The sequence below is a fragment of the Coffea eugenioides genome, chromosome 10, assembly GCF_003713205.1.
Source record: "Coffea eugenioides isolate CCC68of chromosome 10, Ceug_1.0, whole genome shotgun sequence".
Taxonomy (NCBI): domain Eukaryota; kingdom Viridiplantae; phylum Streptophyta; class Magnoliopsida; order Gentianales; family Rubiaceae; genus Coffea; species Coffea eugenioides.
Genome location: NC_040044.1, coordinates 82,607 through 109,829, shown reverse-complemented (window position 1 = coordinate 109,829; position 27,223 = coordinate 82,607). Strand labels below are relative to the sequence as shown.

General features: G+C 36.5%; 3 protein-coding genes across 8 annotated transcripts; 2 read left to right on the top strand and 1 right to left on the bottom strand.

The window, feature by feature from the left end:
- Positions 1-228: 228 nt before the first annotated feature.
- LOC113749582 (tetratricopeptide repeat protein SKI3) lies at positions 229-10,589 on the top strand. Of its 2 annotated transcripts, XM_027293369.1 has the most exons (21): positions 229-479; positions 635-730; positions 883-1,212; positions 1,347-1,430; positions 1,561-1,611; positions 1,944-2,036; positions 2,553-2,693; positions 2,797-2,877; positions 3,066-3,313; positions 3,389-3,560; positions 4,345-4,460; positions 4,558-4,615; positions 4,915-4,980; positions 5,116-5,328; positions 5,455-5,506; positions 5,875-6,248; positions 6,367-6,461; positions 7,656-7,898; positions 8,245-8,888; positions 9,269-9,469; positions 10,137-10,589. In XM_027293369.1, exons 1-21 carry the CDS (start codon positions 477-479, stop codon positions 10,316-10,318), a joined length of 3,543 nt encoding a protein of 1,180 aa, XP_027149170.1. In that variant the 5' UTR covers positions 229-476; the 3' UTR covers positions 10,319-10,589. The 2 variants fall into 2 exon arrangements, with proteins under 2 accessions (XP_027149170.1, XP_027149171.1); XM_027293370.1 differs by lacking the exons at positions 229-479; positions 635-730 and having other exon boundaries at positions 980-1,120.
- A 567-nt stretch (positions 10,590-11,156) lies between these two features.
- Positions 11,157-16,724, bottom strand: LOC113748703. 4 transcript variants are annotated; one of them, XM_027292237.1, is made up of 9 exons: positions 16,257-16,724; positions 15,841-16,068; positions 15,610-15,731; positions 15,379-15,439; positions 15,149-15,289; positions 14,173-14,280; positions 13,743-13,971; positions 13,404-13,655; positions 11,157-11,897 (listed from the first exon to the last, which is right to left on the bottom strand). In XM_027292237.1, exons 1-9 carry the CDS (start codon positions 16,455-16,457, stop codon positions 11,815-11,817), a joined length of 1,425 nt encoding a protein of 474 aa, XP_027148038.1. In that variant the 5' UTR covers positions 16,458-16,724; the 3' UTR covers positions 11,157-11,814. The 4 variants fall into 4 exon arrangements, with proteins under 4 accessions (XP_027148038.1, XP_027148040.1, XP_027148039.1 ...); XM_027292239.1 differs by having other exon boundaries at positions 11,157-11,845; XM_027292238.1 differs by having other exon boundaries at positions 13,752-13,971.
- Positions 16,725-19,377: 2,653 nt separating this feature from the next.
- LOC113750884 (UPF0047 protein YjbQ) lies at positions 19,378-26,857 on the top strand. Of its 2 annotated transcripts, XM_027294824.1 has the most exons (7): positions 19,380-19,953; positions 20,932-20,992; positions 23,425-23,519; positions 23,603-23,636; positions 24,698-24,752; positions 24,841-24,883; positions 26,224-26,857. In XM_027294824.1, the coding sequence occupies exons 1-7, from the start codon at positions 19,642-19,644 to the stop codon at positions 26,293-26,295; spliced, it is 672 nt and encodes a 223-aa protein (XP_027150625.1). In that variant the 5' UTR covers positions 19,380-19,641; the 3' UTR covers positions 26,296-26,857. The 2 variants fall into 2 exon arrangements, with proteins under 2 accessions (XP_027150626.1, XP_027150625.1); XM_027294825.1 differs by lacking the exon at positions 20,932-20,992 and having other exon boundaries at positions 19,378-19,953; positions 23,430-23,519.
- Positions 26,858-27,223: the final 366 nt, after the last annotated feature.

Here is a 27,223-nt window from a genome sequence, read left to right as displayed (position 1 = left end):
CTTTTCTTATCCAGCATTCCTTTTTATTGAACATTAATTATTTCATACAAATTTATTACCTCGATTACTACTCGCCGAGTTACTACTGATTTACACAGAAGAAATAGCTCGAGCTCGAGCTTTTGACCACCACCGTCATTTTTAATAGCGGCCAGTGAGTATTCAGCTCTAATATATTAGTAGTAGTGTTTCCGTCTCACCCTCTCGCCTCTACACTACATTTTAGTTGAAGAAGAAAGAATGAAAAAAGGAGTAATCTTGTCCGATACTCAACTCGTACGGAGTAATGCGAGAGCAGCGAACCATCAAATCAAACACCTCCCGGTCACCGTTCCGTACCCCAAGTGATCGGTGACCCTTGCTTGCTAATATAGCTGTCCTTTTTTTTTTTTTTGTTTTTAATCTTTTAAAAGGGTTTTGGCACGTTGTCAGAGAAAAGTACTAATTCCCAGCATCTGTGATACATTCCGGAAGACATGGTTCTCTCTCTTCTTCTTCTTGTTTTGTTTTGTTTCAAATTCGTTTGATTAATCGGGCCGCCTGTAGCTGCACAATGATTTTGTGTTTGCTTACACGTACATTTACTCTTCCTTTTTTTATTTGGTTTGGGGTTAACACGTACATGTACATGTAGGATGGGGGGAAAGATTGCGAAGCTGTTGCAAGGAGAAGACACTTGGAAGAGTTATTAAACTCCGAACCAGATGATTCATCCCTCCATTTTAAACTCGTAAGCTTCAATTCAATTTTTCTGTAGTAGCATTATTTACGGAGCAGTATTATTTATTAAGAATTTTTTTGACTGGTTTCGGTGATGGCTCCTGCTGCATTGCTGTCTGACTCTGTTTGTTGTTGTTGTGGTGGTGGTGGTGGTGTCGTCAGGGAATATTACTGTGGGAAGAGGGAGAAGAGTCAAAAGCAGCAGAGCATTTTGTAACTTGCGCAAAGCTCAACCCCCAGGAAGCTGCTGCTTTCAGGTATTTGGGTGATTATTACTCGCGATTGGACTACGACCAGAGCCAGAACCAGAGGGCTCTCAAGTGCTACCAACGAGCCCTCCTCCTCGATCCTGATGATTCCCTTTCCGGGGAAGCTATCTGTGATTTGTTGGACCAACAAGGTAAAATCTCCTTGCAGTTTGCCATCTGCACTCAAGCTTCCAATAAGTCCCCGAGAGCCTTTTGGGCTTTTCGAAGATTGGGATTTCTTCAGGTTTTACCCATTTCTCCTCTCATCTTTTCACCGCAATGCTCTCTAAAATGTTTTTTCTCCCAAACTATATAACCTGCCTTTTTCTTCGTTTCTTTTGTGCTGAATCGTCCATGGACGCGTGTTTGCAATTCCAGGTCCATCAAAAGAGATGGTCTGAAGCTGTGCAGAAACTTCAGCATGCCATCCGTGGCTATCCCACCTGTGCCGATCTCTGGGAGGTCTTTCTTTGTCCATTCATTCTCTTTTTCTAAAAAATATATATTATATCCCTTTGCACTCCAACAAGCATTCTCTTTTACAGTAGCACACATTTATTTAACGTCTTTTTCTGTCTTTCTGCTACTATAGGCCTTGGGTCTAGCCTACCAGAGACTGGGCATGTTCACTGCTGCAATCAAGGTCATCTTAATAAATCTTTCTTCTCTGCTTTCTTTTCTCTAATATTGAGCTGATGATACATTTCTGCCTCTTACATAATTCTCTCACTGACATTAACTCGTGCTGCTGCAGAACCTTTTTGCTTTTATTCATTAAAAAGTAAAATAATCCTCTTTCTGGTAAACCAGATAAAGCTAGATTGTCTGCCTTCTCCCCTTCACCAGAAAATGAAAAAGAGATGGGTTTTTAAACGTTGGTGAAGCTTCTATAATTAGTTGTTGTAACTTTTAATAAGGGTGATCTGCATTCTGTTTCACTCTCAAAAAAGTGACTTCTTTTGGTTACTTCAACAGTCATATGGAAGAGCTATTGAGTTAGAGGAGTCAAGAATCTTTGCCTTGATTGAAAGCGGAAACATTTCCTTGATGCTAGGTTCTTTTAGAAAGGTAAAGCTTGTTTATACCTTACCATCCCTTGTTCCTGATATTGGACTTACTCCCAACCTCATTTTGTGACTCACCCCCTGAAAGTATTTTTTTGTTTTAGGTTCATCGCTTCTTTTATTTTTATCCTCATTTCTCTGAATCATTAAAAATAATTATTTTGTTTGTTTTATGCATCATATTGTGAATGCCAAATGAGTATAACGTAAATGAAGCTTTTTCTAGCCCGTAGTAGTTCTCCCTGTTGCGTAACTTTCATTTTCTTAGTGGGATGTCCAAATTTGTTTATGTTCAGAAACACAAAAAGGTTATTTAGGATCTATTTTCCGTTTCTAAGCCGTTTTTGTGGTTTGAGCTTAGTTTATATTAAATAAATCTGAACACAAGGTCAAGTTTAAGTGCTTTGATCACATATTGAACTGGTACTTCTTATGTTATTTCAATGAGATAATTCAATGTGAATATTTTTAGCTCTCTTCCGTTTTTGTTGCTATTAAGTGAAATTATCTTTGCACGTAGGGAGTTGAGCATTTTAGGCAAGCTTTGTTGATTTCACCTGAAAATTTAGCTGCACATTATGGGCTAGCTTCTTCTCTACTTGGTTTGGCTAAGGAATGCATAAATTCAGGTGCATTTAGATGGGGAGCTTCACTATTGGAGGTCAGTTGACTTGATAGTTTAGAACCCGAACTTTTGAATGTTGCAGCATTTGAGGTTTCAATAAATATATCTTTCTTATTTATTTTATTTATAAATATTGTAGGAGGCTTCTGAAGTAATTGTATCGATTATGACATTAGCTGGTAACATATCATGTATCTGGAAGCTGCATGGTGACATTAAGGTGAAATCGTCTGTCATGATTATGTTGTTTTGTAATTAGTGGTACTTTCTGCCTTCTGTTTTCCGCATTGTATTTGGTATTAGTTTCTCAAATATATCAAAAGTTTCTCGAAATGGCCTCATTGTCTGTTCATTTAATGTTTCTCATAATGAGTGGCCCTGAATTGAGGCCCGTCTCTGTGTTGTCAGCTATTCTATGCCAAATGTTTTCCCTGGGTGGATGATGGGTGGGGCTTAAAAGCTGACCAAAAAAGTTTCAGCGACTCAATCATTTCCTGGAAAAGAATTTGCCATCTAGCTGCTGTATCTTCATCTCGTTCTTATCAGCGGGCTCTGCACTTGGCACCTTGGCAATCTAATTTGTACACAGACATTGCCATAGCATCAGATATTACTTTCTTTTCAAAAGAGAATCACGAAGAGGACCTGAACTCTTGGTAGTTTTTCATCTTCTGTTCAGCTACAGGATGATTATTAAGGTTTGCATCTCATGCGGTTGTCCTACTTAACAGGTCACAAGCTGAGAAGATGTGCTTAGGGGGCTTATTACTTGAGGGAGAAAATAATGAGTTCTGGGTGACATTAGGATGTTTATCAGATCATAATGCCTTGAGACAACATGCTTTTATTCGTGGGCTGCAGTTGGATGTTTCACTGGCTGTTGCTTGGGCGTACCTTGGGAAGGTAATGCTTTACAGATGTGATTTTAAATTCAGTGACTCCATCTGCTAAAATAATCTTTTTAGACGTGAGAGAGAACTTGAACTCAAGTTTTTCTTGACACTAGAAGAACATTATCAAGTCTGGAACCATAGTGTTGCTGCAGCGCTCTCTTTCTGTCTCAATGAGCACACACATTCATGCGTTGGTTCTTTCCTTTTGTGGGCTTCTGTGATACCCATGCAAATTTGTGAATTGACTAATATATCTTTTCTGGCAGCAGTCAATGATTTCATAGTCAAATGACTTATCTTTGGGATCATTATATTCATAAAGTTGCTCTTTTGTGACCTAAGAGATCAAAGATTGGATACATGGAAGTTTTATTTTCTTGCATGAGTAAGGCTGCACAAAGTTGGTGTGCTAGGGGATCATGATGCAGTGTGTACGACTTTTGAAGCATGACATCCTATTGTTAGTCATTGTCAATGCTAGTTATTCTGGAAAGATGAAAATCTTAAATGAGTGTTTCTTTTCAAGTTTTTGTTGAATGTAGTCAATCTGCCATACTTACACAACTGGCTTGAAATTGTGTTACCTCTCTTAGTTGGGTGCCCTTTTCGACTCACAACTCCAATTGGTTCTTGGCTTTTATAGAATGTTAGGAGGCTTTGCTGGTTTATGCACTCTCAAATCTATTTAAGCTGCTGAAATTTGAACAACCTTCTCAGAATTTGGAGGATTGGGGAGGGGGGAGGTTGTTGCAGTGCCTAGCAACATGTAGGAGATCTAATGTTGAGATTTACAGCTCTACAGGCTAGAGGGTGAAAGGAAACTGGCACAGCAAGCATTTGATCGTGCTAGAAGCATAGATCCCTCACTTGCATTACCTTGGGCTGGAATGTCAGCTGATGCTGATATTAGGTATGTGTATAAATTCATGGCAGAACTAGAATGCTTCATTTTATGACGGCATATTCTATTTGGAAAGTGTATCTATGTCTGCCAAATTTCCCCCCAGGAATCTCAAACCGGATGAAGCATATGACTGCTGTCTACAAGCCGTGCAGATCTTGCCTGTAAGTTCCCGTTCTTTCTCACAGATGCAAGCATAGTTTGTCGTATCCGTTTATTTTTAGCTCAGATTCTTTAGAGGAATTTAGAAACTAGGTACACAAAGTCCAATGATTTCTATTTCAAATTAATCTTTTGGTTGATGCAATCCACTTGTGAAATATTTCTGCCCTTGAAGTAGTGCAAGTGGTGATATGTGTACATTTATGGTTCTTTCTCAAGTAAGGAACGGTGTAAATGCTTGTATGCTTTGAGGCATATTTCATTGTAATCATTGTTGTACTGATAACTGTCTCTTGAGCAGCTTGCAGAGTTTCAGATTGGTCTTGCAAAGCTTGGTTTGTATTCTGGTCAAATGCCATCTTCAGAGGTATTAAGGTGTCGTTTGAGTCTCAAGTTATTATCATTGTTGCATATTACCATTTTCTTACCGCCAAGTAGCTTTTGAAGTTAACGTGATGCTGCAGAAAGGACAATAAGATTTTACGGGTTTTTACTGCAACAGGTATTTAGAGCCATCAGGCAGGCTTTGCAGCGTGCACCCCATTATCCTGAATCTCACAATTTGAATGGGCTAATATGTGAAGCACGATCTCTTTATCAAAGTGCTAGTGCATCTTTTAGGCTAGCACGCCATGCAGTGAGCTCTTTTTCTGGCGAAGTATCAAAATTGTATCATAAAGATATTTCAATGAACCTTGTGAGGTCTCTTTGTAAGGTATGTTGTTTATCTTTGGATAGTTAAAAGTGGCTGAACTTGCTAGCCTAAACCATTGAATCTCTTGTTGGCACAAATAAGGGGTGCCACATATATGGTTGATTTTTAAATCCTTGTCCGGTACAGGCAGGGAGTCCCAATGAAGCTGTTGAAGAGTGTGAGTTACTGAAGAAAGAAGGTCTGATACTGTGCTGTCTTGTTGTATAATAGATCAACTGCTGTTTTTGGTTATATTTCCTATGTGATGCATAGATCATGTTGTCAGAGGTTCAATCATGTTTATCACCTGAAAATTTTCCATTCATTGTGAAAATACAGCAGAAACCTTTTTTAGAATACAAACTGTTGAATATGTTGTTTGGACATTCTGGCATTGGCAGTCTGATTTTGCTAATTTCTTGCTAACGGGCAGTGAAATTATGGAAAGGCTTTAGAGGGCAGACTCATGGTTCTCTTTTTCTGACGAACTCCTTCAGTTGTCATTTTGCTTGTTAAATGTTGGGCCAGATCTCATGTTCTAACATATCATCCTTATCTACTAATTAGGACTGCTTGATCTGGAGGGCTTGCAGATTTATGCTTTATGTCTGTGGCAACTTGGCAAGAATGATCTGGCTTTATTGACAGCTAGGACACTTGCTGCAAATATTTTATCAATGGATAGTAGAAAGGCTGCTGCTACTATAAGTTTCATCAGCAGATTGATGTATTATATTTCTGGACAAGATTCAGTGATTAGCAGCATCTTGAAGATGCCCAAGGACTTGTTTCAGAGTTCAAAAGTTAGTTTCATAGTATCTGCTATTGACGCACTAGATTGTAGTGATCAGCTTGGGCCAATTGTTTCTCACAGTCATACATCTCTTATGTCAAGTGAAGAGATTACATCAATGCACTCCCTAATAGCGCTTGGTAAACTAGTAAGTTCTGTTCAATGGTCTCAGTTAATTTTATTATGCCTGAATGAGGGATTTTTTTTTCCTTCCGTTCATGAAATGTCTTTTATAAAATTTGCGCATCTGCTTGTGTGATTTGCAGGTGAAATATGTGTCGGATGACCGCCTTGGAATTCAGAATGGAGTTGATCACCTGAGAAAAGCTCTTCACATGTATCCACACAGTGGTTTGATAAGGTAAACAAGTAGATGGCTTTATCATGCTTAGCTGACGCATATCCCTTTCTCCTTTTGCTGGATGAAAGTTAATGTCAATAGTTATTTGACATTTTTTAGTTAGGATCTCTGTTTCTGGTTAAAAACGGCCTTGTCAAAAGTTTAAATCTCAAGTAAAATTGATGAAGGGTGTCATTTAATATGGTGGGTGTTATATGACATAGTAGTTCAGCTTTCTGCTTATATACTTAACCTATTCATAGAAGGTGAAACCTATACATGCTCCTTTAGGGTCAAATTCTTTTCTTTGGCTTTCTGAGAGAGAGAGAGAATGCGACATCTCCTGTTGAAAGAGAGGGTTCCTTGTCGAGTATTTTAGATGCTTGTAAATTGTTGATACAATGAATACTTTCAATAACCATGTAAAAGTAAAAACAGTGGTTGTGCTGCATGTTGTAAATATTCTAGGTTTATTAAATTTCAAATCGAAAAGAAAATTATGAATCAAATTATCCACCAATGAAGTTGATGGTCATACAGAATTTTATTCTTTTAAGTTCTCATAAGCATTGTTAAACCAACTTGTTGCCTCAGCAACTTTAAGGCTTCTTCATACTTAAACAGTTCACCATTTGTGTGTCACTGATTTCACTGAGACCAAATGTGTGGTCAAATGACTTGTCGAAACAACTATCTTTAATGCAGTGATCTTTACATATAAAGTGCATTTTAGATCATGCATAATTCTTACTGAAATTAGAGATGTGCAACTGAAAAATAGTAGCAAATGATGTTTCTGTGATTATTTAATCCTTTTTCCCCTTGGGGTATATTAAATATTCTTTTTCATTTGAACTGGTTAGTTGCAATGTGCACCCTTGTGCTATCACAATCTTCTCTGTGCCCCTTAAACTATCAATTTTAGCACTCTAATGCCTTATACTATCAATTTGCAGCACATTGCTGATATCAGTTGCAAACCAATGAATTTTTCTTGCTCTTATGGAATGAAAGTCTTAGGTTGTGTACTCAGTTTATGCAGTAATTTTTGCCGAAATTCTTGGTGCTTTGCACTTAATAGACATTGAGAAGTGATCACGATATTTCTTAATTTATTTGCCATCATTTCAAAGGATTTCCTGGATTTCTTTGTATTCTTACTGGTCTAATTCGTGCTCTTAAGTTTGTTTTATATACCTAATTTATTTTTAACAGGAATCTCCTTAGTTATCTATTACTATTCAGCAAGGAATGGAAAGATGTTCATCTTGCAACTAGATGTTTTATCGTTGACTCTTATGACCATCAAAAGGAAAAGGTTTTAAAATCCAGCTTCGAGATTCTTGGTGCCGGTGCTGTTGCTTGTTATACTAAGGGAAGGTGCAATGATGAATTCTCATTCTCCACCAGTAAAGAGCAATGCCTTTTTGGAACTGGAATAATCCAGCAGCTACAGAAGTAAATGCTTCTTCTACCTATGCCTTTGAAATGCATTTATTGTCCTCATTATTTCATTATGTAGCAAATCTTATATGTTTAATTCAATGGATATGGTCTTATTTGCCCCCCGCCCTCCACTGTTCCCATTTGAAAGCTTTTTTGCCTATTGCTTTAATGGGATGATTGTGTGAAGTACTGTCAGATATTATCCTCCCTGCAATTTGGAAAGGTTGCTTCTAACTTATCTAGGAACAATGGTTTTGTTCTATGGAAACAGCAGCTTTTCTTCATGCAGAAAAGTCTGTTTATCTTCATGGTTATTGAAACTCATTAGCTCTTTTTGTTTCGTTCCTTGAACCTGCAGGGATTTGCATCGAGAACCTTGGAATGATAGAGCAAGGTACTTGCTTATACTTACTTATGTGCAGAAGGCACGTAAGGAGGGATATCCTCAACATCTTTGCACTATAATTGAACGGCTAATATGTGTGGCTCTTTCTGATGAATTCTGTTCAAGGCAAGAAAGCTCTTATGAATATCAAAGGTTTCAGCTTCTGCTTTGTGCTGCAGAAGTTTGCTTGCAGTTTGGCAATCATATTGGCTGTGTGAGACACGCTAAGAGTGCTTCAGAGCTTTTGCTTCCTGATGACTCTCTCTTTTATGCACACATTTTACTTTGTCGTGCCTATGCTGCACAAGATAATTTTGTTGACATGCGCAAAGAGTATACAAGATGTTTAGAACTCAAAACTGATTACCCAATTGGGTGGGTTTGTCTTAAGATAATTGACTGTCAGTATAAGCTACAGACTGATGGCACCTTTTTAGCAGTAGGCTTCGAGGAGTGCTCCAGAGATGTCAAGAAATCCTGGAATATGTGGATGGCTGTTGGTGATTTGGTCCATGGTCTTGTTGCTATTCAAACAAAAGATCTCCTAGCTGCAGAAAAGTTCCTAGCACAAGCCTGTTCATTAGCCGGTGATGAGAGCTGCCTCTTTCTCTGTCATGGTAGAACTTAAGTTCTCTCTTGTAATTTCTATGTAATTTCTTTATTTAATTTTTCATTCCACTGACTATCCTCAGTGCCTTTCTCCTTAAAATTTTATTAAAAATGTTAAAGGCGCATCTGAAACTTTGGATTTGCTTTGGTAAGACAAGATTTAAAACAAAGGATTTTCAAGAAAACACATGAAGGATTTCCAATGCTAGAGGTCTTCCTGTAAGAGTTTTTCCTTACTCTTCTTGAATGATCTGTTCAAAATTGAAACTGATGGGTCATTCTATATACACTTTGTTGTTTTTTCCTTCCATGGGAGTGTGTCTACATGCATATATAAGTCAATCCAGATCCATTTAGAAATGAATATTTAATGGTGGTGGTTGAACAGGTACCATCTGCATGCAGCTAGCCAAACAGCAGTGTGATGCTCGATTCTTGTCTCTGGCTGTTAGAAGTCTTCAGAAAGCCAGAGAAACTTCTGTTATGTTACCTATTGTCTCACTACTGTTGGCACAAGCAGAAGCAAGCCTTGGCTCTAAAATGAAGTGGGAGAAAAACCTTCGAGATGAATGGTTTTCTTGGCCACCAGGTTTGTTTCATATAGTTGACCAAGATTATTGCAATTATTTTCATGAATGTTTACATATTGGAGAGCACATGTTTTTGCAAGCCATGAGTCTCATTTTGCATATGGTCTTCACTTTGTATTGTGAAAACACATCAAGTCCTGCAATTGCAATTCATGTGGACTCACTAGCTGGAGAAAAAGGTTCATGGGTTAACTTTTTGAGAGGTTTATACATGGGTCATTAAGCCTTCAATATCTATGGCCAAAGTTAGATGTGCTATCTTGCTGTTTGGGGGCTTGTTGTATCGGCTCCTTTCCTAGTTGTGGAATGGAGTTTTGTTGTTGGGCCAGCATATAATAGGTATCAATAGACACATGTTTTAGATTATGATTGAAATGGATGCATCTTCCTTTCACATGCAACATTTACATCCATGGAAAATTGTAATCAAAGGATTCTGATGTATTTTCTGCTGGCCTTGTAATACTACTGCATCCAATAGGTTGCACCATCTCAGTTTAGGATGTGGACTGCTATCCCGCAATGAGGAAAGTTATCTTTCTGTACTGTATACCCACAAGCATCATAGTAGTGTGCATGAACATCACAGTAGACGTGCAACAGTTTCTGACTTTACCTTCTGAAGTCTGTCACCTTTATCTTCTAATTTTCTTGCGTTCCTGGCAGGGATGAGGCCTGCAGAACTCTATTTTCAAATGCATTTGCTAGCTAAGCAGGAAAGAGAGAGTTCAAGAACTTCTTCTCTTATAGAGTCTTCTCAGAGTGCTCTAAGATGGGTTCTTCAAGCAATCCATTTGAACCCTTCTTGTTTGAGATATTGGAAGGTTTTGCAGACCTTTACAGGGTAATAGGAACATTCCGGTACACAAGAAGAGGCAGAGGCTTTTTGCCTTTCTGATGTTCCAGGTTGCTATGTGATGGATCTTTAGTTGGGAGGATTGGGTGGAGGTGGGAGTTGTAACACGATGCAATCTGTACAGCATGCTGTAACTTGAATTTACGAAAAGCTTTTTGGGTTGTCATCAGAAGGGAAGAGGCAATTGGCTGTACTTCATACATGCGGTATAGGTTCTGAGTGTCTATAAATTATATATATTTTGCTGCTGACAACATTATCTATCTTCATTATCAGGCATGCGAAATTATTAGAGATTAAAAAAAAAAAAAGGAGAAGGATTTCACGGTTTTTATTTACTATCTAGCTCTGGAAAAATTGGTTTCTAAGATTCTGGTTTTCCTTACTGGTATGCTTCCATGGACACAACTTTAGCGCAACAAGTGCCTAAAATTATTTTTTTTTTAAAAAAAAGGTGCCTAAAATGCCTGAAAGTTTTCGCCTCTTGCACGAGTAGCATCAGAGTGAAAATTGCATTTCTGCTGATTTCTGTTTCACGATGTCGTCGTCCTGGTTTCAACTGCAAGGGCTTTAGGCCTTCTCATGTTCTGGCCTTTTATCTTGTATCATGCAGAACAGAACAGCCCAAAGGGAAAGTGCTGTCATTTTTTTCCTTTATAGTAGTGTATGGTGCCTTAACTGATAACTGATCAATTGCTTGTCATTGGCAAAACTATGGCCGCAATAGCAAACAATACTGTAGCTATGTGCAAGTAAGAATCTTATAACGATAATTGCACTGAATGTCTTTTTAATTCAATGTAAGAGCTAATTTTCACTGAGCCAAAAAAAAAAAAAAAAGTGTCGTGGAGTACCAAGAGTTGACCGGGGGCCAAACTCCGCCCAAGTTGTAGTACATAAATTATGCCCAATTTCAGTCATTATTAGCCAACGAAAGCACAGCTTGCTGTCTCATGCATCTAATTTTTTGTCTAACAAAACTCACCTGTCATATATTGGCGGGGCAAACTTGATTTGGCGCAGAATAGAACTGACTTGCGGACGCTCCGCTCAAAAGTAGTTTGAACTAATTGCAGCAGTTTCACTTGTCAGAAAGGTTGAAGTCGGTGAATGCTGTGGTTGCCCCGCCCTATAGCTGTTGTTGCAGCTCATGGTCGTTCTTGTCACAGCTGAATCACAACGGGTTAAAGTGGTACATCCATCCATAAGCAGATGGACCTAATGACTGATCAAGACAGATTACCAAAGTAATGACACTCGGTGACATGATTGTTCCCAGTACTTGTAAAGGCCAAGACAAAATGAGTTAGAGCGCACCGCAAAGTAAATTAATAAGTAAGTCGTCTACCAATATAAATCTAATGGAAATAAGCAGACGGAGTTTTGCATATGTGGCACTATCTTGGAGTTGAGCTGGATTGTAAAGTGAATAACTCTCAATTCGTTTGATCAGGATAACATCAACTCTGAGGATCGCCATTCAATTTTTCAATCAAGCTTGCACTTTTGGAGACATCGGCTGCACAGTGATATGACAGTGTAAAACACACCTATGAGAAGCAGCAGCAACACTGCAAAGGTGAATGGAAAAAAAAAAAAAGAAGACAAAATAAGAAATTGAGAAGACAAGAATAACAGTCTAAAAGTAGCATCACTCAAATGATAAGCCTCCACACAGATAACAAAGTTAAAATAGTCCCAGACAATCATAACGATGCCTACAAGCTATCTAGAATGTGAGAGCTCTGTGGATCCCCTTCCTGCTAGTGTAACTATTGTCGTGAACCAAATCAGCTGTGTAACCCGTAATTTCCGTTTTTCTGTTCTACCTTCGTGGACCTGCTTGTAATCTATATAAGAATGATAAAACATCCTCAAGTTTCCTTTTCTTTCATCTCCTAGCTCACCAGGAAAGTTTGTGACCACATGATAAAAGGATATCTATATGGAGTCTGGAATAAAACTAGGGAGGAACTGTTTTTTGGGGTCCTGGCCAGAAGAAAAATTCCATCAGACTATGGCCTCCAATCCACATGCTGTTTCTTAACTCCATTAGTCCCATGTCTGCCTTCTTCCACCAATAATGGGCTTTTATAAAGAGACCATGTAAAAATTTTGACCAGCCATATATCTCCAGAACTGGTTCATTTCATGTCATTATTAAGATCCAAAAGCAAAACTATTCAATCTTAGTTGACTAGGTCTGCGAACTAAGTGACATCAGCAGACTTTCATTATAATGTTCTTATTATGTAATTCCAACCAGTTCATGTGCTCTTCAGTTCATTTACTGCAACAAGGAAAAAAGTCAAAAAGAATTTCATCTTTCATTTCAGGAAGTAACATATGGTCCATATGCACTTGTTGCCTTATAACACTATATAGGCATTCCATGTAGTCAGTTTAGTATTACTCCTGCACAAGAAAAGAAGAGAAAAGAGTTTATTTCCAATAGGAGGAGTAAAAGGCTTAGATTATTTGTTTTTATCTCTTTTTCGATTAAAATAAAAGCTTTTTCTTTCCCGTGTACTTATCCCAGAGTTAACAAACAGGTTGTTCCATTGTTTTGCCTTCTTCTATCATTTCTTAGTTTATATCTCACAATTTTTTTCCTGTTCTACATCTGTAAGCAGAAGAGTCCACTGTCTCATATGAAACCCCACCATTAACAAATGCAAAGGTTTGTACACATGCATGATGGATAGCTAAGAAAGCAAATATATTTTAATGTTAATTTGTTGTATTTGTAAGCTACAAATACAGTTGCAACTAGACAATATCAAACTAGCCCACTGCACAATCTAATATTTGTTCCTCAAAAACATAACTGAACAACAGTTTCAAAGAAAGAAAGAACTGCTTTTGAAAATATCTATCTAAGCCTCTTATTAAAGCCATTGATTTAAATTAAAAAAGAAAAAAAAAAAAAAGAAGCTCCATTGAGCAATAAGTGCATAATTCTACTTGGTGACTATTTGATGCTATAGTTCTCTGAATAACAGTTAACTCCATCATACCAGAAAAATTCTCACAAGAAATCATTAATAAAAGAAAAAGGAGGAGAAAATGACAAGTACCTCCTACAGTGCAAAAGAACATGATGGCCAACCGATATCTGATCATCCATGGCAGTTCAACTTCCAAAAGGCAATGGTTTTTATATTTCCCTTCTACCTTGGTAAACTTAGATTCCGTCCTTTGGGCTTTCAATTGTGATAATGAGGTATTCACTCCAATAACAGTATCTCCATTTTCATCCCTCACTTCGAATTTCAAATTGACAGGAGCAGTATCCCAATTAATCTCAACTATTCCAAAATTTGGCTTCCCTAAAAAATATGCAGATCTTGGAGATCAATTATCCAAATGCATGCAGCAAGTCAGGTAAACTCAATAAAATGCAATCGAGGACATACCATACGTACATGAACTGTAGCTGCAGCCTCTATCCATCACTCTCATAGTACTCGGAGTCAAGCGTGCCGCAAATCTCACAAGGAAATGAAGCGGTGAAGGGACTGCCTTCTCCACAGCCTGGGTAATCCCACTTGATGTTATATCATATAAGGGGTATCCAGCTGCACAATCATATCTTGTAATTTCCCCAAAATGAACATCCCCACTGATGAAGAACACCCCTTCCCTCTATTTCAAGAATAACAAGAAAACAAACAAGAATTTGAATACGAGATCAAATTATACTGACAATCTTCAACTGAGTGTAGATATTAAGTTCTTCAAGCTTGTATGAAAAAGGTCAATAGCACTAGAAAACGCTTATCCAGCTCAATCAGAAGTGAATTAAATTTTTTTTCCTTGTTAAAAAAGTAATCAAGAAACCATCACCTTACTCTCAGATATTAATTCAAAAAGACGACTTCTTTCTTTTGGAAAACGACCCCAGGACTCCATGTAAAACAAAGGGCCAGTGGTTGCTGACAGGTTTGATATCACCTGGAGGAACAAGCAACGTGAAGAATTTATAAAAAGGATGAGAAGTAAACAAAAAACGATGTGGATTCAGGAACAAAGAATGAGTTCCACTAAAAACTTTCTCCTAATCCTCTTTCCCAAGCTATGTTCACCAAGCATGTAAAATGTGGCAGTAAGAGTGTCACCAAATGATCTTGACAAGAAATATACCAAAAATGCCAAGAAAATGAAAAGGCAATTAAACAACTTGAATACAAATCCGGTACTATTTGGTTGAATTGAACCACTCCTATCCAGTTCATATGTGGTGACTTACGTCTGACTGTCACATAAAAAGAAACAAATTAAGAATGGGAAAAAGTCATATATCAACATATAGTGTTTCTTTCTTGCTTTTTGTTGAGACCAATTCAGAAGACAAGGATAAATGAAATGCTAAATCCGCACATCTATCAACATGTTCCCCAGTGAATGATACAAGCAGCAATCAACCACAGGATCGTAAGATAGAGAGATTAAGTGAGATAGTATCAGTGTTAGGACAAATGGCTGGATTAGTCCTTCAACTTTATATCCTTCATCTTTTACTTTCACCAATTCAGTCCTTGAAGAAAATTTTCTTTGACCAATTTAGTCCTTCCACACTCTACCATCAAAAAATTTCCAACCACCATCTATCTCCACTTTCTGGTTTCAGGGAAGGGCAAAAGTGGAATTCATAAAACCCCATTTAAACAGAACAAAGAGCGGGAAAAGCATCATTGTGATTAAAGCGCTATATTGATCCTACATCAGAGCTTGTAGCATCATAGCGCACCAGGAACCAGCACAGCAACAACGATGCATAATCTAACATAACAGATGATAAAAAAATTTTCAAAATATCTACCTGTATAGAAGATCCGATGATAGTAATGGCTGTGGCAGGACCTTTTAACTCCTTCGCCAACCATTCCCATTGCAGACTTCCCACGATACTTCCATCACTAAATAAAGGGTCTCTATGGTACCTAGTATCCAAAAGAATAACCTGAAGAAGTTTAAGACCCATAACAAAACACGAGAAGTCCCAGTCTTCCACGCAGGAGCAAGAATAGTGGATGTTGGGAGTTACAATACCTTGACTTGTCTACCCCTTGGGCCAAATGTGTACGATGCATAGACACCAGCTTGCTTGCGCCTATCAAAAAAGATAGCTGGTGCGTGAAAAAAGGTTGAGCTTTAGCATGGGTGGACCAAGTGCATGTCAGCGTGAAATGTAATTTGCAGCTTAATTTTTCAGAAGGTAGGTGTGATATGTATAGAATGAGGGGAGGACTTATTTGAAGTGGAGGGAGAAGGGAATCCAACCGGGGACTATCTTGGGGCTCGTCCAGGAAATCTAGCAAAAGCCTTTGGTTGGTGATTTTGGCACTGAATTCCTTGCCGGCATCGTTTAGTCCATAATCATGGTCGTCCCAAGTGCCAATAACCTGCAGAATGAGAAGGGAGGTAGAGGTAGCAGTAGTACGGGTAGTAGTAGTATAGTACATCAGGAAAATAGCAGCAGGAAAATAACTAACTAGGAAGAAGAGAAGGTACCTTGGTGTTGAGGCGAAGACGAGAGTAACCGGGAGAGTTTTTAGCCAGGAGATATCTAGACTGCATTTCATGCTCGGAGGAAGGGATGAAACGGGGAACATTCTTCCAAGGACCAATAGTTCTTTGTTTGCCGAAAAGCCTAAAGGGACGGCGGATGTCACCGTATATGTTGTCGCCCAGCCAGATAAATACATGGGGATTGAAGTCGATGATTGCATCCCATATGGGCTTCAAAAGAATGAAAAATGCTTAGCCGTAGAAGTGGGAGAAATACCATCATCTAATCAATAGTAACCTAGTAATCAAGAAAGATACTTGCTCCTCCTACTTAAATCAATCTACCGAATGACGAACTGTTTCTTCTTTCTTAATATTACACTGTTATTTGGGAAAAAAAAAAGAAGAAAAGAGAAAACCTGGGGAGCGCTCTGGTTGGCGCAGGATCCGAAGGCAATTCGGGAAACAAGAGACTTGTTATCCTCTTCTGCTTCTTCCGACAACAACAAGGCATTGCAAGGAGACACCCCGAAGAATGCGACGATGACAGCACCCACAACCACGAGTGCAGCACACAGAGATGACCGCCGCCGCCGCCAATGTGACACAGCCGCCGCCATTTCAAGTAGTTCCGAGGATGAGTAAATTAGAGTCCCGCCGACACCGTGGCTTCTTGTCTGCTGGGCGATGGCGATCCTACGAGCAATAGTAGCGTAGCAAAAGAAGCACTGTGGTATATACGAAAAATGAATACCCTAAACTGGTAAAATGGATTTGATTGATTCCTGTACCATCTAATCCTCCTCCTACACAAACATACATTAATGAACTAAAGGAAGCAAATCGTAGTAAAATGAAAATTAGTGACGGAAGGAAGGAACAGCAAAAATCAACCATCAACCAATCATGCATAATCACTGAACCATACCCAAACATCATAGGAGATTATTTGGAAATTTTGTTTATAATACAACAACAATCTCTCCGTTTGGATTAGCTGTTTTTGGGTTTATTTTTCAAAAACACCACTGTAGCATTTTGAATCTGAAAAACAAATCCGTTTGGATTAGTTGTTTTTTGGGTTGTTTTTCAAAAACTATATGAAAAACTTTTACTGTAGATTTTTTTGGATTATTTTTAGTGGTATTTTTGAAACATATTTTTGAGTATTTTTAGAATATTATAATTTTTATATTTTTATATAAATATACATTTATGCATTTATAATACATTTATAGATATTTATAAATAAATATATTTATATATTCATATAAAAATATATAAATGTATTATATTATATTTAATACATAATATAAATATATTTATAAATGTATAAGTGTATATTATTATAAATGTATAAATTATAAATGAATATTATAAATATATTATAAATTATAAGTGTATATTATTATAATTGTATAAATTAGTATATTATAAATATATATTAATATTATGTAGAAATGTATTTATATAATTAATATAAATGTATATATGTATTGATATTATGTATAAATGTAAAATTAATATTATGTATATTAATATAAATGTATAAATGTATTATATTATATATAATACATAATATAAATGTATATTTAAATGTATAAGTGTATATTATTAAAAATGTATAAATTATAAATGAATATTATATAAAGGTATAAATTATTAAATTATAAATATATATTAATATTATGTAGAAATGTATTAATATAATTAATATAAATATATACATGTATTAATATTATGTATAAATGTAAAATTAATATTATGTATATTAATATAAATATATAAATGTATTATATTATATATTATACATAATATAAATGTATATTATAAATATACATAAATATTTATATATTATGTATAAATGTACATTTATATAAAAGTATAATATATTATATATTATATTATATATAATTTATATAACATATAATATTTATGTAAATATATTATAAATATATAAAAATATATTATAAATAAAATAAAATATTTATAATATGTATGTACAAATATATAATATTAGAAATGTATAATATATATAATATACATTATTATTAATATAATTTATGTATAATATACATAATTGAAATATACATATTAATATATATTATAAAACAAAATTGAATAAATATATTTATAAATTTATATATAAATAAATGTATTTATATAAATATATAATATTTATTTCAATTGATATAATATATATAATATTATACATAATTGAAATAAATATATTTATATTAATATAATATATATAATATACATAATTGAAATATACATATTAAAATACATAATTGAAATATACATATTAAAATACATAATTGAAATATACATATTAAAATATATTAAAATATAATTGAAATATACATATTAAAATACATAATTAAAATATACAAATTGAAATATACTTATTAAAATATACAAATTAAATATACATAATTGAAATATATTTGGAGTTGTTTTTGATATATTGTTTGGATATGGTGTTTTTGAAGTTGTTTTTGAAATACACATTACTGTAGCATTTGGAATGTGAAAAATAGTTTTTCAAAAACAGGTGCAAAAACACCCAATCCAAACGCAGCCAATATTATTTGAAAAACAAATTATATTGTCTATTTTTAATAACATTCCCTACTAATACTCTAGAATTAGAGCTTAACTAATTAGCACTATGGGAGAGGTTTGGGGTTTAAGAGTTAACACCTCTTGCTTAGAAGAAAATAATTAGCAATATATGCATACCCATCAAATATTAGCCAATTTAGCACAAGATAAGGGTGCATTCAAGTGGAGATCCGGTAGTCAACTCAAATTAAGATAATAACTAAATTCAATCTCTTCCAATTTTCAAAAAGTCAAATGAACTCATATAAAAAATTAATATTTTATATGTAATGTCAAACAAAGGATATAATCGACATATCACACTAATAAATAAAAAAAATTTAATATATATATATATATATGTATTGAAAGATGGATTAGACTCTTGAACTTATGATTTTAGAAACACTCGAACTCAATTCGTACGTATTATTGAGTAACTCAAATTTAGTCAATATTTCGAGGTTGCTTAACTGGAGCTCTTAGTCTTGACTCTCATATCCTTTCTTTTATATTTCTATTGTAAGATTTGCAATTTCTCACTCATCCTTTTCTCCTGCTATAGTAGCATTACTACAATTTTGTAGTTAGCAATGATATGATTATAAGGCCCCCAGGCAGCTCAGTCGGTCACGCTTTCCTCTTTAGGGGCGTTGTCCGGCATTGGGCAACCAAGGTTCGAGTCTGCCTGGAGTTACTGTGTCCGGAGTGGAGTGGGGCCTCCTCTTCCGGACCGTAGGGGATTAGTCGAGCCCCATAAGGATTGACCCGGACACTCCTGTGTCGAAAAAAAAAGAAAAAAAAAAGATATAATTATAAGTTGCGATCAAACCACTGAACATTAAAAAGAAATGAAAAAAGCCATAAGCGAGTGGGCTGATGCTTAGCATCGCTTAGTTTGGGGCTTAGAGGGGGGGGGGAGTCCGGAATCACTCGAGTTTAGATACTAGAATTTGTTGGGTGTGGTATGGGCAAACCCAACCCAAGTAAAGAGCAGGAAGATAGTGGCCGGCCCGGAGTAGATGAGATCTACACTAGTCTGTAGTCTGCAGAAACACCACTAATAGTAATGGAGCAGCACTGACTACTAAGCAAAGTAATTGGAGTATTGGTTGATTTGTTGAAGAAGGGAGGACGAAGAGGATCAATTTAAAAATTTTAAGCTAATCAATATAAATAGGTATTCAATCTTCCCCTGAGATGAACCTCTCATCGTTGGCCTCTTCATTTTTGGTGTGCTCCGTCTCCTCTGATACCAGTCGCCCATTAACAACAACCTTCGCCGCCAACCAGTTGTGCCTGGGACCGGGACCCATCATCAGATTAAAATCCCTCCGCACTGCAACTCAGATTCCCAAGAGGAGGACAATCCACCGTCACCGCTCATTCCCGTTCATGGCTTCCTCCGGGGGTGGTGCCGCCGCGGCTGCTACTGCTACCTCACCCAAGTGGGCTCAGAAGACTATTACCATCCCTCCACAGAGGCGAGGCTGTCATCTTATCACCTCCAAGGTAACGCCACCTATTATACCCCCGGCGGGATTGCACAAACATTTTGTTCTGTGCATCGCCACTACAAATTCTTTTGTGCTTTGTCTTCCCACATCAATATAGCATACGCCTCTTACTTGCTACAGTTTTAAAGCTTTCATGCCACCTTTGAGCTTTGCAGCTTTACCCCTTTTCTGCAAAGGTAATTCTTTTAAAATCCCACTTAACTTTTCTGGCCTTCTGGAAGGTAAACATGTTCCCCGTTGATCTTTGGTGTTTGCCGCTTACCGTTAAAACCCACCCTCACGCCCCAGGATTTTCTTTTCCAGTACAAATCAAGTGTGGCCGTATGACGTTCCCATTGTACCATTTGTAGGTATTGTTTGTCAGTAGTAATTTTCAGTCATCAATCTGTATAAATGTTCTTGATATTTTGTGCTAGTAATTAGTGCTTAAATAATTTTTTGCAGTACTACTATTAGTTAACACAACCTGTGAGTGTTGGTACTTAAATCAAAACGTCCCTCGTGTTTTGCAATTTTACTTTTTTTTTTGTTCCTCACATTTAAAATGATGCATTTGCATTCCTCACAAAAGTGAAAGATTCCATCTTGATCCTAACTCTAGTTCCCGTAACCTTAGCTTAAAACTGTCACAGGACTCACGCGTTATGAATTTTAGTGGCGTAGAAAAGGTTAAATCAGGGATTTTGACCCACCCACTACATATCCAATGACCCGAAATTTACCTGATCCTAAAACTTCTTCTGATCGATCCTGACAGATAGCTCAATTGGTGTGCTTCATATTTGCGGGAGACTTAAATGCATCATTTTAAATGTGAGGGACGAAAAAGTCGAACGGGTAAATGTGAGGGATGTTTTGTTCATATATTGAGAAAATTACCTGGAATAACTACATGTGCACATCTGTTTATTTTGGTGCTTTACTTTCATTCTTGTGAAGGTGGTAGTGATTAGTGACCTTTTCCATGTCTCAGATTTTGAAGGAAATTGGGCAAGACTTGTCAGGCTTTAAATGTGGTCTTGCACATCTTTTCTGTAAGTATTTGACAGACCAATCCTTCTCTAGGAACTCCCCCCCCCCTTCCTTCCTCTGCTTCTTCCGCTGGCCACCCCTCTTCGCTGCTTTGTATTTCTCCACGCTCCTTCCCCTTCACCAACTAGGTGTCCCTTATACATATTTCCCTTCCTTTTCTTCAGCATGTTCCCTTGTGCCTATCTTCCTTTCCTCTTTTTTATGCACCTGCCCTTCATCCCCTAGTAGCCCCTGCCTCTTTTTCCCTCAATTGAACCGCCCCTTCTTGCTCTTATCTCTTTTCTTTAGGCTACAGTGCTACTCTCCACCCCTCCTTTCCAAGCCACTGCCAGATGCATTGCCCACCCCTGGCCCTCTTGTTGCCGCTAATTCTTCTCTTCAAGCATATCCATCTCCTTTGTTGCTATGGCAGCCACCTCCACACCTCTACATTCCCTCTACCTCTGAAACCATCATATTTTCTTCCGATAGTACAACCAGGTCTGCTGGTCTGTACAATGTTGGGGACAGGTTGCTTTTGTTGTTGACTGTTTCATAGTTTCTATAAGTTGCATTTCTATTCTTTATATGGGGATGTCTTTTTGTGTGCACCCTTTTGATTCTTCAAGTCTGCAAATGTCCGGCAAATGAGTGCATTAGTATTTATAATTTGTTGATTGGCCTGTTCTATGTTTTTGTCCTGGATTCTTTTTTTTTTTTAAATTGTTGGATTATTAGGAGGTGGAGGAGGGAGAGGATGAGCAAGTTAATGTAATAAGATAAATATTTTAATTCCTCAGACTAGTATGTATGTATAAAAGATAATTCAAAAGAAAGGTACAAAACAATGAGGGCAATCTAAACTTTATCGACGAGATTTCCGTACTTCTGATTTTAATATCAGAATAGTGGGTAGGGTTATGGTGTCTTTTCAGCTTAATACCTCTAGATTGTCATACTAAAAATGGTTTAATCTTGAAATCCTTTAACTATTTTGGTTTACTTATTTCTATTTTAAATGCATCTTTAACAATTATATGGTTAGTTTCCATATTCATTTGGCAATCTAGATTCATATATTTTTCATCAGAACCCTTTGTAAAATCTTATTGTATTATGGTAGATGCATTTCTTGGTATAGCCATTTTCTTAAAGTGATTGCTTATGCTGGTATCTTTAGATCTTAATTTTATCATTATCACCACACAGACTCCCTCTCTTTCTCTCTCTAAAGTTGATTTTTACTGATGCATAGAAAGTCTAGCACATTTATTTTGTCTAATAATACCTGATAGTGTAATCAACTTTTGGAACTCTGGAAGTACTGCATATATTTTTAGATCTTTTGGATATTACTTAGCAATCATGATGAATCTGTCTTAAAAAAAGCAGAAAATTACAATAGGCATTTAATTTAAAAAATTGCATCCCCTATTAAGATTCATTAGGTTTTGATAATTACATATTTAGAAAAGAAAGACTGTTGTAGATTATCTCATCATTTTTTTTACACTAATTGACCATTGATTACTAGTGTTACCCTGAAATCCTGCAAACTATTGCTTTTATTTTCTTCCGAGCAAACAAAGAACGTTTAATAGTTTATTTTATTCTAAATTTGTAGCTGAAATTTTTTTTAATATCAAAGCAATTTATTACAATTTTATTAGTTACCCACTTTTTTCCTGTAGATATTTTATTTTTGTTTTCTAAGAAAAAGGGATTAATCAATTAGTAAAATATAAAAGGTTATGCAATATTAGGAACCAATACTGTTTTCTTGATGCATTGTCAGAAAGATGTCATTCTGGTGATGCATGTTTCCCTGTGTCAGTCTTGGATTTTATGCATCTATCAGGTTTTTAACTATGTAGACTAATATCATTGAGGTTTTAAGTTAATATCATTGAGGTTTTAAGTGTTCAAGTAGGTGTTATCTAGTAATATGTTGCTAATTGTTCATGAAAAATAAAAAAGCTAAATATGGGATTGCTATAAGATTGCGTTACATCCTGGTTTGTACTCTTAGAAATATTTGTATTCTTGATGGAATTTGTTTTCTTAGAAGTATTTGCTTTATCAATTTGTATAAGTGGGTTATTCAATGGAACTGTTTTCTTAGAAGTAAAGTATGCTAGATAAAATTTGTTTTTGTTTTGTTAGAAGTATTCCTATTCTTATTAATACACTACCCTAACTTGATGACTAAGCATTGTTAAAAGGTTACTTTGGCAACAGAAAATGTCATAGACACTTAAAATGTAGTCTTTTTGGTGTAATGGAATTTGACAGTGAGGGTTTTTTTGTTAGTTGACTATTCAGTCAAAAGGGGTCCATAATTTCTCAAACTCTAGGGCCATAGTGGTAAGTTAACCAGATCTTAATTGGTGTAAGTGTGACGAACCCATAGCTCATATTGTGGAGCATTTATTTTCCTTTTTCCTTGATGCATCAGTGCAGCATACCAGTGCTTCATTGACCATTAATGAGAACTATGACTCTGATGTTCGAGATGATACTGAGACATTTCTGAACAGGGTAGTTCCTGAGGTAAGCTTGTTAGTTGAATATTTAGATGCAATAGTGTATATTGTCTGTTTCCTGTGTTATTTATATTTGAAACTTGATTCCAGGGAACTTCAGCTCCATGGAAGCATACATTGGAAGGTTAGTCTATGGCCTATTTTCCTGAGAGCAAGATTCTCTGCTTTGCAGATTGTTCCATTTGCCTGGAAAGCTTTTTTTTATTTGCAATTATTTTTTTCATGAAATTAATATTTCATTTATGGGTCTGCTAGTATGTTCAATTTCTGCATTTGTTAGAGGAACTTTTTATCAAGGAAGAGTTTTAATGAAAGTTTATTCTACCCTAACCCAATCCTTTTTGTAAATTTGTTTACGCGCCTGGATATATCTTTTATAACTAGCATCATCATCCTCTTCCTGAAGTGGAGGAGGTAAGTTATTCTACAGTATATGATGAAGAAAGAGGTTAAATTGAACTCTTGCAGCATGATGCATGTGGTCCAAGGTTCTAAACTTGAAGTGGCAGGGTGGTAGGGGTTTGTTAGGAAGTTTTGGTTTCTTTCTCTGTGCTGAAGTTTTATATTAAGTGTTGGATTGCAAAGTTTCGAGAGAACAAATTATGATTCGCCAAGTATCTTGCTAATTTCGAGTTCTTGTTCTCATGTCTTTATTTAGCTTGCTGTATAATGCAATTTGAACTGTCAGAAGGGATTGGCATATCTTGTAGTTTAAGTATCAGACATCCAAAGAAATTGGCAACTATTGCAATATCTGGAGATGATAACTAAATCAAGATATGCCACATATGTTGTTATCTTTGAGGTCTTGTTTCCATCTCCTTTTGCTTGCCTCTTGTGACAAGTGCATATTATGTTGTCCCATCATTTGGCTGTATTTCTTGTGCTCATGACACCAAACCTTCTTTAACTTTTTACTATGCATGGTTGAAGAAATTTCAGTTGATCAAGCAGTATATCTCTTGCAAATTGCAGACACTGAGACACCATTTTGCATAATTATATTCATGTTTAAATATTTCGTTCCTCGAATGGAAAATTTCAAATGCCAATTGTGAAATATCAAATTGCAGCCAGAATGGTGGCTAAGTGGCATGAAGTTGTAAAATCCTATTTGTCAAAATATTTTTGAGTTAATTGTTTACAAATCTCAAAATGATGATCAAGAATTGTATTATTCTGCAGGTCCAGATGACATGCCCGCTCACATCAAGTCATCAATGTTTGGCTGCACCCTGACGTAAATCTAGTTCGTTATCTTTTGTTGGAATGTTGTTATGTTTTATTATTGTTGAAAAAGCCATTGACAGTGTGTTTGGGTCGTGTAGGATACCAATTACCAATGGAAAGCTTAACATGGGAACTTGGCAGGTACTGCATTCTCTTCTTGCTGTTTCATAAAAATTTTCCCTTTTTACCCAAAGTACATGTTGACCAATTTCATGCTTCCAACATACCCTTCTTGTCAACCTTATACTGTACATTGCTCGAATAGTCTGTGTGTTATTGGCTTTGGCTTTGGTTTACCAAACCAAAGTTAGCATTCATTTGTGGCATTCATGTTTCATATGGATATATCCAGTTTGTTTAATCCAAACATGTTTACTTCATCGTTTAGTTAACCAATCTAAAGCCCAAATGAAAGAGGGGCTTCATCATTTTCTCAGCAGAAGGAAGGAGATTCAAACTTTGTCATCTGCATGGCTTGTTGGGTTCCAATAAGGAAAGAATTCTATGCCTACTTAAAGTGTAGCCATTTGGAGCAGCTTAAACTTCCTTCTCACGTGCATGCCTTCCCTTGAGTACATACTGTGGAGAGGAGAGGCGGCAGGTGGTGGGTAGTGGGGGAAATGAGGAGGGAGGGGGCGGTGATCAGGGGTGGGTGGCAGGTGGTCAGGGTAGGAGGGTGGAGGGGGTGTTTTGGACAAACACGCCTAAAACAATTAAAATAATCTAGAGTAAATTTCTAGACAAACACCCAAAAACACACACCATCCAATAGGACCCTATATCTATTCATTTAATAGTTGCACAAATTGCAGCGAACTATATCGGATAATCTGGTGTGTTGGTTCTGAATTGATTGGTAGAAGAATATAGGTCATAGGATTAGGTTTCTGAGATTTAACAACTAAATACAGTAAGTGAAGGTGCATGTTAGACGTTCTGATTCAAATTGATATATGCAAAACAATATAAAAAATTGTAGAGTAATGAGCTACAGATGGTTGAACTTCAATTCAAAGATCCATCGTCCGCTTATGCCATGGCTATGATGATTGATTAATCATTGTTCCGATGCTATATATTCATAGTGCGGAGACATATTTTATTTATATTCTGAGCCGATACTTCGACTAGGAGTCTGGTGAGTTTTCTTTAATTATAAAGACTGGAGTATTAGGTAATATACGGTCAATGGAACAAGCAATTTATAGTGGGAATGTCTGATGTTGTGAAGAACTAGAATGAGTATAGTTAGTTTTAGTAGTAATAAACAACTCTTGGGATGTCCCTTGTTAATCTCTCGGTACTATGTAATGAAGTTTCTAAGACATGATTACTTTTGTTAATTCGGATTTCAATTTTGTATATTTGCTTCCAGTGATTAAAAGATAAAATATTGACCCTTAGAAGCTAATGGAATTTGTTCCAATGCATCAATTATTGAAAGGTTGGTTTCTTAAACAGTTCCCTTTTTGGTGATACAGGGAATATGGCTGTGTGAGCACCGTGACTTTGGTACTGCTCGTCAAATTGTGGTTACCCTCAATGGCCTTTAAGCTGCTGTTATAAATGCAAATGAAGCTTGAGATATTATTTGTGTGCACTCATGCAATGGGAATGACAAGCATTTTGGGCAAATTCTGTTTGATATATGACAGCATCTTTGTGGGAACTAGGGATCCAAAGATTAGCTTATTATATGCAGACAGGGTGGCGGTTTATCTGCATGAAAGCATGTTCAGATACCTAAAATAGCCACAGCATGTGATGTACGATAACGTTATAACGAGAACAAAATGGGGGAAGTGTGTGTGTGTTTTTTTTTTTTGGGTCATGTAGTAGAAAATATTAGGCCCTGTTGGGCGTAGAGTAGGAGGTGCAGGTAGGTGTTGGATGAGGAGAGAGCAGCACAGCATTGTTACTATTGTTGTACTCTATTAGGAACGCAGATCGCTGTCATCATTCTCTTGAACTCGTCAAAGCTAAAGAAAAAAATCTCCAAACTCTTGGGGTGATGTGGCCAGTGTTTTCCTTGTTGTACACATCCCAATGGCCTCCGCTGGCTCATATCTCTCCTGCCCCTCCCACAAGCAGTGCTATCTTTCTATTTTTCTGACTTTGGCAGGCCATCATTAGTAAGGTATTTGAAGATGCGCTGCAGCTCCCTGCAAATTGGACCTCTTGTTCTTCCACTGGTGATTTTGTCTAACTTGTGCTCTTATGCTCCAAATGCTGATTATATGGTTATAAGGGTAATGGTAATTGTCATGTGAGTTATTAGTGGTCGTCTCCCGGTTGAGAACGAATGGAGAAGTTACATCTTTGTTGGCACACAACGGTGTGGAATGGAGATTTAATCTTGTAGTAGACTAACTGGCAACCCAACAACTTACTGATGAAGACTACCAAAGAGGGCCGTAGTGGTTAGGAAAGTAAAGTGAATCAAAGAGGAGGTAAGCTAGAATATGTCTTGATTGGCTTCGA